The sequence below is a fragment of the Muscardinus avellanarius genome, assembly GCF_963383645.1.
Source record: "Muscardinus avellanarius genome assembly, chromosome: 6".
NCBI lineage: Eukaryota > Metazoa > Chordata > Mammalia > Rodentia > Gliridae > Muscardinus > Muscardinus avellanarius.
Genome location: NC_137791.1, coordinates 26,235,386 through 26,248,383, shown reverse-complemented (window position 1 = coordinate 26,248,383; position 12,998 = coordinate 26,235,386). Strand labels below are relative to the sequence as shown.

The 12,998-nt window shown below is 37.4% G+C and overlaps 1 protein-coding gene across 1 annotated transcript in view; it reads right to left on the bottom strand.

Annotated features, from left to right (window-relative positions):
* Positions 1–699: 699 nt before the first annotated feature.
* FGB (fibrinogen beta chain) overlaps positions 700–12,998 on the bottom strand; it is a gene marked incomplete at both ends in the record, with an annotated part of 19,039 nt that continues 6,740 nt past the window's right edge. The window contains 8 exons of the mRNA XM_080697807.1: positions 700–931; positions 1,525–1,810; positions 1,954–2,079; positions 2,614–2,727; positions 3,308–3,535; positions 4,657–4,840; positions 5,338–5,532; positions 7,945–8,059. Of these exons, the coding sequence (XP_080553933.1) occupies positions 700–931; positions 1,525–1,810; positions 1,954–2,079; positions 2,614–2,727; positions 3,308–3,535; positions 4,657–4,840; positions 5,338–5,532; positions 7,945–8,059 (1,480 nt within the window). The remainder of the gene's footprint in view (positions 932–1,524; positions 1,811–1,953; positions 2,080–2,613; positions 2,728–3,307; positions 3,536–4,656; positions 4,841–5,337; positions 5,533–7,944; positions 8,060–12,998) is intronic.

The window sequence follows — 12,998 nt, the reverse complement described above, 5'->3', positions numbered from 1 at the left end:
ATTTTGTTTGGAAACAGGGTCTCACTAAATTGCTGAAAGCCTCACTAAGTACCTGAGGCTGGCTTTAAACCCGTGCGATCCTCCTGTCTCAACCTCCCAAGCACAGGGATTACAAGCATGCGCTACCACGCCCAGCCTAAAAAAATGGCATTTTAAACATAAATATTTTAGTTTGCCTCACTATTTTTCTACTACTGTGATCCCTCTTTCTTTTTAAAAACTTTTTTACAATTGGCTGGAATCAATTGATTCTATCCACTATTTTTCTTTTAGTGACTTCTTTTTTTTTTTTTTGCAGGTCTGGGGATGGAACCCAGGGGCATTCGAACTCCAAGCTACACCCCCTGCCCTATTTTTTATTCTTATTTTGAAGCAGTTCTCACTAAGTTAAGGAGTACCTCACTAAGTAGCTGAGGCTGTCCGTGAACCACGATCCTCCAGTCTCAGCCTTCCAAATGCTGGGATTACAAGTGTGTGTGCCAACATGCCCGGCTTTTTAGTTACTTCTTGATAGGCAAGATAAGTGAAAAATACAGAAAAAAAAAATAGTCATTTAATGTCATTTGTCTTATATTTTTTCCAAAAAGGCACACTCACAAATCAGAGAGTTTTAGAGAAATATAATGTAGGAAAGAAAATTCCAATAACATAATGTAAAAAATATTGTCAGATAATAGAATAAAAATCTACATTTGGGGACTACTGCTGTGGGAAGAAGGGCCTGATCTTCATGGATATCTTCTTCATTGAATACCATGACCCCTTCCAATTCATCCAAACTACGCCATCATCTGTGCCATGTTTGGCCATGTCCCAGCTGTACTGTCCACCCCAGTAGTATCTGCCATTTGGATTGGCAGCATGACATCTGTTATACCACCATCCACCACCATCTTCTTTAGAACACTGCTTTCTTGGATCATCAGTTACCCTGAAAGGAAATGTGTTTGGGCTTATTAGAAACAGAACTACAGTTATCAAGTTAATTATTTACAGATTGCCCACCAAAAAGTGCTATCCTTGGTTGTGTGTGGCACTCTTTCTCTTGGGTTCTATATGTTAAGTCCTACTAGTACACCAAAGGCCTTCCCTGACCCACAGCTGGAAAAAGCAAGATTTGGGTCTATTGACAAGTTCATGTAGGGATTACATTGCTTACTTTATGCTAAAATAACATTCAGATGCCTTAGTATTAGATAACCTGGAAAATAAAATGAAGGTCTTCATATACATGGTAGAATACAAATATATTCTATCTGAATGCTTATAACTCAGAAGGTGACTATGCTCTAATTCTAGGTCTGTCGTGGTTGTGCAGACTTGGGTAAATTACTTAAATTCTCCATCTTCTGTAAAATGAGAATAATGTCTACTTTGTAGTTGAGATGCTTTAGAATGATACAGGGCTTAATATAGCAGCAGACAGACACACAGCAAGTGCCCAAGTAATGACAGTTGTTAATTCTATGATTAATGATTCTAAGTAGGGACTTTTAATTTAGAAGTGAAGGATGTAACACGTACCAGCCATCATTGTCTTTGTCATATGTGCTGAAGAACATGCCATTGTGGATGGTCATGGTTCTGTTTTCTCCTACCAGCTGAGAAGCTCCATCCATGAGAGCATTACCGGCGGTTCCGCTGTAGTCATCCACTGAGACTCGGTACTTGTTGGCCTCGTTCTGTACTGTGAATTTTCCATAGTGTGCCTTAACCTTATCTCCTCTCCAGTCCTCCATTTCAATCAAAAGTTCCGTGGCCCCCATCTTGGTAAGCTGGTTAATCTTATCATTTCCAAGCCAATATTCACCTACAGAAAAAATAAAATAAAACTTCACCAACAAAACAAAACAAATCTAAAACTTAAAAACAAACACCGGACATATGATGCTTTTATAACAGAAAATAAAAGTCACAACTTAAATAGAATTATATGACATTCCCAGTTTTTACCTGGTAGACCACAGTAATCTTTCTCATGATCATTGGTGGCAATATTTCCAAATCCTCTTTTATATGGGTCCCATTTCCTGCCAAAGTCAACGCTACCATCTTGACGGTTCTGAATAACTGTCCACCCTTTGGTTGATGGAAACAAAAATATCAGAAATTAACCAATACCAAATAATACTACTCTGAAAGGAATTCCTGAATTCATTGTTCATTTTATGCCTGCTTAGAATTGGTTTTTCAAAATAGAATGCCGGGCATGGTGGCACACACTTGTAATCCCCGCGCTTGGGAGGCGGAGACAAGAGGATCGCACAGGTTCGAAGCCAGCCGCACTGGCTTAAGAGACCCTGTTTCCAAATAAAAATAGAAAAAATAGGTCTGGGAGTGTAGCACGGAGGTAGAGGGCTTCCAGGAACCCCAGTGCCACAAAAAAATAGATATAATCCAGAAATAAATATGACAGGAAAATTCTTAAATACAGCTTTGAAAATGGCAAGTGTTTGATTCTACCTCAAATTGTGAATCACAGATTTTTCAAATTATTGGTTTGAATTCTAAATCAAATAGCTCATTGCCAGCAATGTTAGAGTATTGTCTTACTTCTTGGCTGGCATTCAACATAATTACCAAATAATAGGTCAGCCACTATCGAACACTTACCTCCATTTTCTGTGTTCATGTCACAGTATACTCTATATGGCTTGATGGAACTGTCAGGCTGAATGAGATACATTTCAGATGTTTCACCTCCCTTCCTGATAATTTCCTCACATTCTGCAAATATGAGATAATATATTATGCTCAGGGGTCTTCAACATCATCCCTTGGTCTTTAGTCAACAGTTTTATGTCATAATTTATCACATAGATTACAAGGGCTGATTTTTTTAAATAAACATTTAAAAATAATGTTATATAAATTGGATTTTACTTTTAAAAAAGTATCTTCCTTGAAAATCAAACTTGGTTTTAGGGAATCCTATTTGCCAAGTGAATGGCTAATGCCCTTTTCTACTTTTTGTGCCCTGGAATGTTCACAAACAAACTGAACAGGTGGGATGGAGAACCTCCTCCATCTTCCCACGGCCTGCCATCCATCCACACGAGTCCACACATACGTGCATCAGCCACCCCAAAACTCCCACCGTCATTCCATTCCAACCTGTTTTATCAGAAACCAACAAAGTCATCAGGCCAGGGCAGAATACAACATGCTGGGGATATCTTCACAACGTGCAGCAATGGCAGTATGTGTTATTGGGGAAAAGCTACTCAACTTATTTTTCAGTTCTATTATCTTTAGAGAGTGTAAGTTCTTCTGGAATGCCAAAGAAATATGTTTATTAACTGGTTACCTTTGCCAGACACCACAGGAATATTGCAACTGACGGTGCACGGGGTGCGGCAGTAGTCCATCTGAGCAGAGACGTCAGCTTCCAGCTTTTGTATTTTGCTTCTCAGGTTTTCCAGGATTGAGCGAAGCACACGAAGGTTAGTTGGGATATTACTACTCACAGTCTCATCTATGTATATTTTATGATTTTCTAGTGCCGAGGAATATTCGTTTATAACATTTTCATTATCTGGGAAAATAAAGTTATGTATGAATGGTCAGCAACTTTGCCTCAATAAAAAAAAATGTTTATTCAATTATATCCTTATGATTTGGATTTTCTGAGAATACACCAAGAGACACTGAGCTACTATCAAGACATCATGATATACAGTTATATCTAGGGAAAATTATTTGGTCTGTGGCATGTACAAATTAACAGAGAGCCCAACTACCATACTAGAAATTTACTGTAGATGTAACCTAAGGATATAATAAATACAATAGTAAATACAATATATTGTTTATACTTTGGTGCGAAAAAGAGAAAGCAATTTTTAGGCTTCCTATCTCTCCCTTACGGAGTGCATGCACTTGATTTATGTATGAATCCTAGGTAAGTATTACTTGAAAGTTACAAGAGAGATTTTATGACTCTTTTGACTCTGTAGATAAATGTGCAAACATAGGTCTTTTCCTCACTGAGAAGCCGGCTCACACACTAGCTCATTGATAAGTACCAAGTCAGTAACACTCAGCATTCAGGTCTCAAGATTCACAGGTAGCTCTATTCATAAGACAATTTAATAGAGCATGAATTAGTATTGCATATTCAAAACCGTAAATGTCTAATACATGTGTGCTAAATTGTTACTCTATGAATATTATCTTCTGAGTCAAAAGACAAATTTCTTATAGTACAGGGGATGGAACCCAGGGACACTCTACCTCTGAGTTACACTCTCAGATCTTTTTTGTTTTAATTCTGAAAAAAGATCTTGCTAAAGTATCACACATTGGCTTTGAACTTGTACTCCTGTCTCAGCCTCCCAAGGACTGGGATTACAGGTGTGCACCACTGGGCACTTACTGACTTACTTAGTTAATGACTAAAAAGAAGAAACCACAGTGAGATTTTTTTCATAGCACATCTTCCCTGCTGATGCCATGCTGGAAATAAAACCTGAATAGTATCTATCTGGCAAACTTCAGGTGAAGATGCCTAAGCCAGGATCTCCAGGTTCCCAGGGAAAGCAGTTCTGATGCTAACTAGACCAATCTAGAAGTGTTAATCTCATAATCATGCACTCTCGTGGCTATCAGTTCTGACTGTATAACTGAGAATCAAATGAAAAGCATGAGGATAACCACCTTTGACTTGTTCTTGTCTCCTTTTCCACATGTCCTTTAGCAGAGCCGTGTACTGGTAGGTGGAGGAAGAGGTCTGGGAGACAGCCTCCACGTTGTTACCTAACTCAGCAATGCTGTTTTTGATCGGTCTCTCCTGTTTTAGCAAAGTGTCTTGCAACTGACATCCTGTAGGACACAACACCCCCTACAAAGAAAATACCAGGCATTAGATGAAGAATTTGGATTATGGGTTTCCTTTCAGTAGTACACAGCAAAAATTCAATGACCTTATTAGTCAATACAAAAACTGAAAATAGCCCTTACCAGAGAGGAAATGTAATCAGGCTATGAAAATTTAATGTCATATCCAAGTGGTATGTGCACATATGTGTGTACCACTTTGAATCTCACTTTGATGTAGAATCAAAATATACCAATAAAAGTATAAGAAACTTTTACCCACATGAACAAAAATAGTAGACAAATTACAGGAATAAAAGCGACACTAATTTGTTAGCTTGAGCCTACACCAACGAACACAAGAAAGGAAGCCTAAACCAAAAACACAGTAAGTTTGTGTTTTGAATCTTATTTATAAAACAAACTGACAAAAACATAGCAATGGTGGCCATCCAGGCCCATGACACACTGGGCATTCTCTGCATGGGAGACCCACCACTAAGGGAAAGTCAGAGCACCCACCAGGTCTGGATCAGCATGAAGACAGCCCCCGGCATCAGGGGCCTTCCTTTCCACTTTCTTCTGGCTGGCAACTACTTTGGCTGGACGAGCCCGGTAGCCACCTCCACTGATGGGAGGTGGGGCAGGCCTCAGGCTGGGAGCCTCTTCTCCCCGCCTCCGGTCAACAGGTCGATGACCACGAGCATCGAGCAGACCCTAGGGAGAACCGGACAGAAACAAGATGCAGTGTCATTCAAGATTTAATCTGCAAGTGTTCTGACACCCTCATTTTATAACTGAGGTTATCACAGGCCTCCTAAGGTCTGTCTACTGGCTAGCTGGTGATGATCAATCAGAAAAATTTTTAATGTTTCTTTGGCAACAAATAAAATAACAAATAAAAATAACAAATAAAATAAGAAATAAAAAAATTGGTAACCAATTGCCCATAAAGCTATGTACTCAAATAAGTTTTTTAGAGGAAGTCCTATGATAAAACTACATCATATTATGAATAGTCATGTTCTCAGATTCCTGAAACCTAAATATCAGAATACACAAAATCATTAGGATTCTAGACCATAAAAATTAATGAATAATCTTAAAACCACTTGGATTACTAAATTCATCCTATTATTATTATTATTATTATTATTAATTTTGTATGTGTGGTACTGGGGTTGAACACAGGGTCTCTACATTTGAGCTGCAGACTCAGCCTTTTTCTAAGTCTTTTGTTTTGAAACAGTGTCTCACTAGTTATTGAGGATGTCCTCAAACATGCGATCCTCCTTCCTAAGCCTCCCACGTACTGGGATTACAAGCAGGTGCCACCACACTCAGCTATAATTATCATTAATCCATTTCCAACTTTCAGCTTTTATGAACTGATGATCAGGCTAACTCCATATAATTATATGTAAGATACATTATTTAATGTGAAACTTACTGAAAATTTATTCATAATAAGATAATCTTTAGCCCTAACATGTTAAAGAGGAATAAGTTACTCTACAATAAGACTGGGTTCCAATCTTGACCTTACATTTAGTAGCTAGTAGATGCTGGGAAAATTAATATGGCTCTTTTTTGGCTTGTATTAAATGTATTATTATATATTCTGTATCAGTAGTTATACTTAGGGGCTTGGTTATAAATTAACAAATGACAAAATTTGGAACAACAGCTGAACTCTCTGGCAATTATGTGAGTCTAAAAGTCATCCAGTGAACTTTATTTAGAATTTTATTGTCAATTACTCATTGAATTATTATATTATTTAGCATTTAGTAGGGTAGTGCTAGGGTTGAAACCTAGAAAGATTGGCTTCAGATTTTCCTGCCTAACCAATGAGCAATAGACAAGTATGTCCTTAACACAAGAAGATTCAAAGTCAAGGTACACATTTCATATCAAAGGCCTGGTTTCAACAAGAGCTGTTCTAATGCAAGTCTTATGAAATGTGATTTACCTGCTTATTACAAATGCAATTACAAAAAAGAAAACTTTGTCTTAATTGCTACTAGAGAGGCAGATTTATTTCCAAAAGGAAAATTTAAAAAAATTTAAATAATTTATAGGGGCATTTAGGTCTGTGAGGATCTCTTTTTGAAATAAGTAAAACTAGAAAATCTACTTTGGAACTTAAACTACTAAACTGTTTTTATGAGAATTAGTAAGTGAGTAGAAATAAGAATATACTTTGCAAATTTCGTTTTATACATTCTGCACACTTTTCTTACCTGATGTGATCAACCAGACAACTATCTTTTTCATGTGTTCGGTCTGACAATTAGAACACTGAAGTTTTTTCCAAATTCAATAAATGATCCAAAATAAATCACTTCAATTATTACTCTATTTTATGACTAGTATGATAATACTATGTTATACACAAGAAACTTGATCATCATACATTTAATAAAAATTTTAAATTCTTTAAATAGTCATTCTCCTAAGTGCATTTCTATATTTTTACATCAAGCAAATAAAAATAAGTCAGCCAAGATAACACTAGAGTAAATTCTGTCCTAAAAACAAAAAAGATAGACTGAGCTGTGTTTTGTAACCATTTAAAATAACAATAACACCTCTTCTGATTTAAATTTTTCATCTGCAAAAAATTATATTTAATTTTTTATTACCACACTTGATCTATTCTGTTCTTAAACTTATAATTCTTGTTCAGAAGCTGTCTATTGCCCTCTTTCACCAAAGAACAACCTATCTACCACAGCTTTTTTCCCCTTCTTCTTTTAAAATACTGCTCTTTCCATATTGTGTAGCCAGAAAACTTTTAGATTCTCTACTTTTAATTGCAACAATACTACTAGAACTCAGTGAAAATCCTAGTACTCAGGATTACAAGTGAGTAAAACATCTTCCATTAGCTAAATGACTTCATCCTAGGAAAATAAAAGTTTAAACCAGACAACAAGAAATCATTTTGCTTTCGTATATAAAATACTATGAGGTTGCCTTTAAGTAAAATAGGTCCTAGAGATTAAAAATTGGGTTTCATCACTCTAATTGTTGCCAATTGCATTTAACTATTCACATACAATTAGGACTCTACTATATGTTATATTAATAATAATAGTTATAGTATAAGAATATTTTAAAAATCACCTCTTCATCGTAGTCACTGTCACCTTTGGATTTAGCTAAGAGAACACACAAGAGCAGCAGTAAGAGATGTTTCATGGTTTCAAATTTTTGCAAGTTCCAAGAACTCTTCCTTTGCCTGCAGAGTTAACTGAGAGTTCGTCAACATATAAATACCCGGGTCCTCTGTTAGTCATGACTTCAGGAATGGTTACCTTCTCTCAGTTAATGTTTGACTTTTTCGTCTGGTTGTTGGCTGAACCACTTTATTACTTAAGCAACATCTTCCCAGCACCAGTTATTTACTTGCTGTACAACTATTCTTCACTGTTGGCCCAATTTAAGAAACACTGAAGTTCTTCAGCTCATTTAATCAGACAAATTATGGGAAGTTAGAATATTCCTAGAAGAGATGGGTATCACATTTCTCATAAATTAATGTGGATGCTACACAGGTTCAAAAAGAACACACACACACACACACACACACACACACACACACACACACACAGTTTAATCCAAGCACAAAAAGTTTGACCCACTAAAAAAGCATCCGCTAAAATGGTGAACTCACTGAAGATACTACATACTTTATGTAAGGCATACTTTGTTTTGTGAATCACATACAATCATGGGATTCAGCTTTAAAAGTTTATTAAAATAGTGTGGCATATCCTTTCTTTTAGACACTAGGCAGAATAAAAAGTAGCTATTTATGACTTATCCTTCAATGGGCAAACATCAGAAAGAAAATGTCTAGGGGCTGGGATGTAGCTCAGTGGCAAAGTGCCTGCTTTGCAGGTGTGGCGCTCTGGGTTTGATCCCCAGTTCCAAAAAAGACCAAAAAAAAAAAAGAACCCCTTAAAAAAAAATAAGCTAAGAACAAACAAACAAAAAAAACTTAAAAAAAAAGAAAGAAAGAAAATGTCTAGACCTATGTTTTTACCCTGACTAGCTTTTATACTTTGTCCTTTATTAATATAAATTAAAATTTACAACAAGTTCTATACTTTACTTAAAGATAACTGACAGATTACGGATTCCTAAATCAAAATTATCATTATAGTGATTGGATACATATTTGGCGTTCTATTTTATATTGGCATTATATTTTTTGTACTTAAATTGTTTATAAATAGTGTCATCTTAATATGGGAAATTAGAATATTCCTAGAAGAGATGAGAATCACATTTCCCATAAATTAATGTGGATGGACACAAGTTCACAAAGAATACACACACACACACACACACACACACACACACACACTCACACATACACACACACAGTTTAATTCATATTTATGAAGACTTTATAGATCTACCTCAGTTTATTCACATACTTGATGTGACCCATTTTCCTTCATTTCTCAAAAATCACCTTCTTCCTTATCTGTTCATTTGTTTGTTGTAATCATGATCAGGAACTCTTACAAGAATCAAAAGGAACCAGGCACAGTGGCACATGCCTGTAATCTCAGTACCGGGAAGGCTGAGACAAGAGTATCACAAGTTAGAGGCCAGCCTCAGCAACTTAGGCCCTTAGCAATTTAGTGATATCCAGTTTTAAAATAAAAATTACATAGCGTTGGGGATGTAGCTCAGAGGTAGAATGCTCCTGGGTACAAAATCCAGTACCCTCTACCCCCTCCCCTTCATACACAAACAAAAGGAAATCCAACGTCCGCAGCACAAATCCCAGGAAGTGCATTGTTTGAAAGCATTCTCCAATCTGAGCGTGGTGATGCATGCATCTAATTTCGGTACTTGGGGGTCTGGGACAGGAAGATCACAGGTTCAAGGACAGCTTCAGCAAGAAGTGAGCAAGAAGTTCAACCTAGCAAGATGCTATTTCCAAACAAAAATTTTTAAAAAAGAGATCTGGAATGTAGCCTGGAGGTAGAATGCCTCTGCATTCCATCCTCAGTAGCAAAAGAAGAGACGCAAAGAGAAAAAGACAAATTTAAAAACATAAAAACAAGTATTTTCCAAGTCGAGTGTGATGGAGCATGCCTGTAATCCCAGGACGATGATGAAATAGGAAGATCACAGGTTCGAAGCCAGCCTCAGCAACTTAGTGAGGTCCTTAATAACTTAGTGAGACCCTGTTTCCAAATAAGACATTTAAAAATAGGACTGGAGGTATAACTCAGAGGTAGAATGACTCTTCACTACAAATGATAATCATCATCATCATCATCATCATCAATAATAGATTTAAATTTAAAATTCTAAGTATATTCTGTGTGGAATTTTTTGGAGATTGCTATTTTGGTATGAAAAGTGCAATATTCTCATTAAATTTGAGAAATGTTTTTGTGCTGAGAGTGGTGGCACAAGCATGTGATCACAGAATTGGGAGGTGGACCCAGAAGCATCACTGGTCTGCCAGAGCACCCTAACATCGCAGAGCTCCTGTTTCAAAATTAAAAAGAAAAATAGATCTGGGATGTACTTCAGAGGTAGAGCACCCTGGGTTCAATCTCCAGTACCACTAAAATAAAATTAAATGTTTTTACTACAAAGGTAACAAGCTATTCAAGTTTGAATCAGAGTGTTTTAAACAATGCTTCAAGCCGGGCATGGTGGCGCATGCTTGTAATCCCAGCATTCGGGAGGCTGAGACTGGAGGATTGCGGTTCGCAGACAGCCTCAGCTACTTAATGAGGTCCTCCACAACTCAGTGAGATCCTGTTTCAAAATAAAGAATATAAAATAGGGCAGGGGGTGTAGCTCAGAGGTCAAATGCCCCTGGGTTCCATCCCCATACCTGCAAAAGAAAAAAAATGCTTCAAAACACAATCTTGATAATAGTGTGAGAAATGAAATTTCTCTTTTCTCTTGGAAGTATAGATTACATTCCCAAATTTTTCTTAACTCAGACTTTTAGAAACAAATATTGAGCTGGGCATGGTGGCACACACTTGTAATCTCAGTACTTGGGAGGCTGAGACAGAAAGATCACAGGTTCTCAGCCAGCCTCAGCTACTTAGTGAGGCCCTCCACAACTTAATAAGACCCTGTTTCAAAATAAAAAATAAAATAGGACTGGGGGTGTAGCTTGGAGGTAGAACAACCCAGGGGCTCAATCCCCAGTAAGAGATTATACACACACACACACACACACACACACACACACACACACACATACATATACATATATATATAGAGAGAGAGAGACATAGACAGAGAGAGACAGAGAGAGATTGTGGGTGTAGCTTAAAGGTAGAATACCCTGGGGTTCAACCCCCAGTACAACAAGACAAAAAAAAGTATTTATTTTAAATAAAGAAAAATATATGATTTTTTTCACATATGTGTTCCATTCATTAGTACTGAGTAAATATTGTACTTAAAGATTATTTTCTTTAGTTTTAACTTTTCTTAGAGAAATATAAAATCTAAAGAAAATTCAAATATGGCCGGGCGTGGTGGCGCACGCTTGTAATCCCTGTGCTTGGGAGGCGGAGACAGGAGGATCGCTCTGGTTCGAAGCCAGCCTTGCTGGCTTAAGAGACCCTGTTTACAAATAAAATATAAAATAAGTCTGGGAGTGTAACCCAGAGATAGAAGGGTTTCCAGGAACCCCAGTACCACAAAAAAAAGAAAATTCAAATATGTATGTGTGTATTAATTAAAACAAGACATTTATTTTCTTTCAAAATATAACTAAGAAAAGTTATTTTAATAATTTGTACAGAATTTTATTTTAATGGTGTACACATTCTTCTGATTTATAAAGAACTCTCTGTTGAAAGACTGCAGCATGATTTTTTCTTTTGAGGTGATAGATTATTTGTAGTCACAGACACTTTTTTGTTGTTCTGCGGTACTGAGGATGGAACCCAAGGGCATTCTACCTCCAAGGGACACTCCAGCCCTATTTTTTATTCTTTATTTTGAAACAGGGTCTCACTGAGTTGCAAAGGGCCTCACTAAGTAGCTGAGGCCATCCTTGAACCATGATCGTCTTGTCTCAGCCTCCGGAATGCTGGGATGACAAGCGTGCGCCACCATGCCTGGCACACTGACATTTTATCAACTAACAATAATTGATAACTACCAGAAGTTTGTAAATTTTGTTAGTTCCTTCTAGCACAGAACAGACTTTTGTTCAAAGTCAAATGAAGAGTCCCTTTACCTTACCATTTTCTTCTGCTCTGAGGGCATTCTTACCATCATGAGAGGGAAGATCAGAGGAAACTAGAAGGCACAGTTCATGGGAGCAGAGACTAATTGGCCATTCTGCAAATCTAGCCTGAACACCTCCGAAATCACAGGTTAAAAGTATGCCAGGAGCTGGGAGTACATTGGTGAGCAAGGTAGACATGCTGGGCTTTCGATAATAAATGTAGAGTGAATGAATGAACTGGCTCCCTTGATATATACCTCAAATACAAATTATGATAATCACTTAATTGTTCATCTTAATTATTTTTTTTGTGGGTCTGGGGATGGAACCCAGGGGCATTCAACCTCCAAGCTACACCCCCTGCCCTGTTTTTTATTCTTTATTTTGAACCAGGGTCTCACTGAATTGCAGAGGGCCTCAATAAGTAGCTGAAGCTGTCCGCAAACCGAGATCCTCCTGTCTCAGCCTCCCAAATGTTGGGATTACAAGCGTGCACCACCATGCCTGGCTTCATCTTATTTCTTGAAACCGGTAAGGTTTTTGTTTGTTTGTTTTTTGTTTTGTTGTTGCTTTATTGTGGTCCTAGGAATTGGATTCTATCTCAGAGCCACACCTCTACTCCTAATTTATTTTTTATTTAGAAAGAGTCTTGCTAAGTTGCTGAGGGCCTCACCAAGTTGCTGAAGGCTGGCCTGGCCTTGAATCTGTGATCATCCTGTCTCAGCCTCTCAAATACTGGAATTACAGGCATGCACAACCACACTTGGCTTAAAATCACTAATCTCTACAGATGTTGAAACTGTGGCTCAGAGATTTTAACCTAAGAGCACATCGGTTAGTTAGTGCTGGTACCAGAACTTGACTCAGGTCTGTGGGACCCAACAGTCCATGCTCCGTGTCCCTTATACTGATGTTGCCTGATGAAATGCTATTAAAAAATTACAAA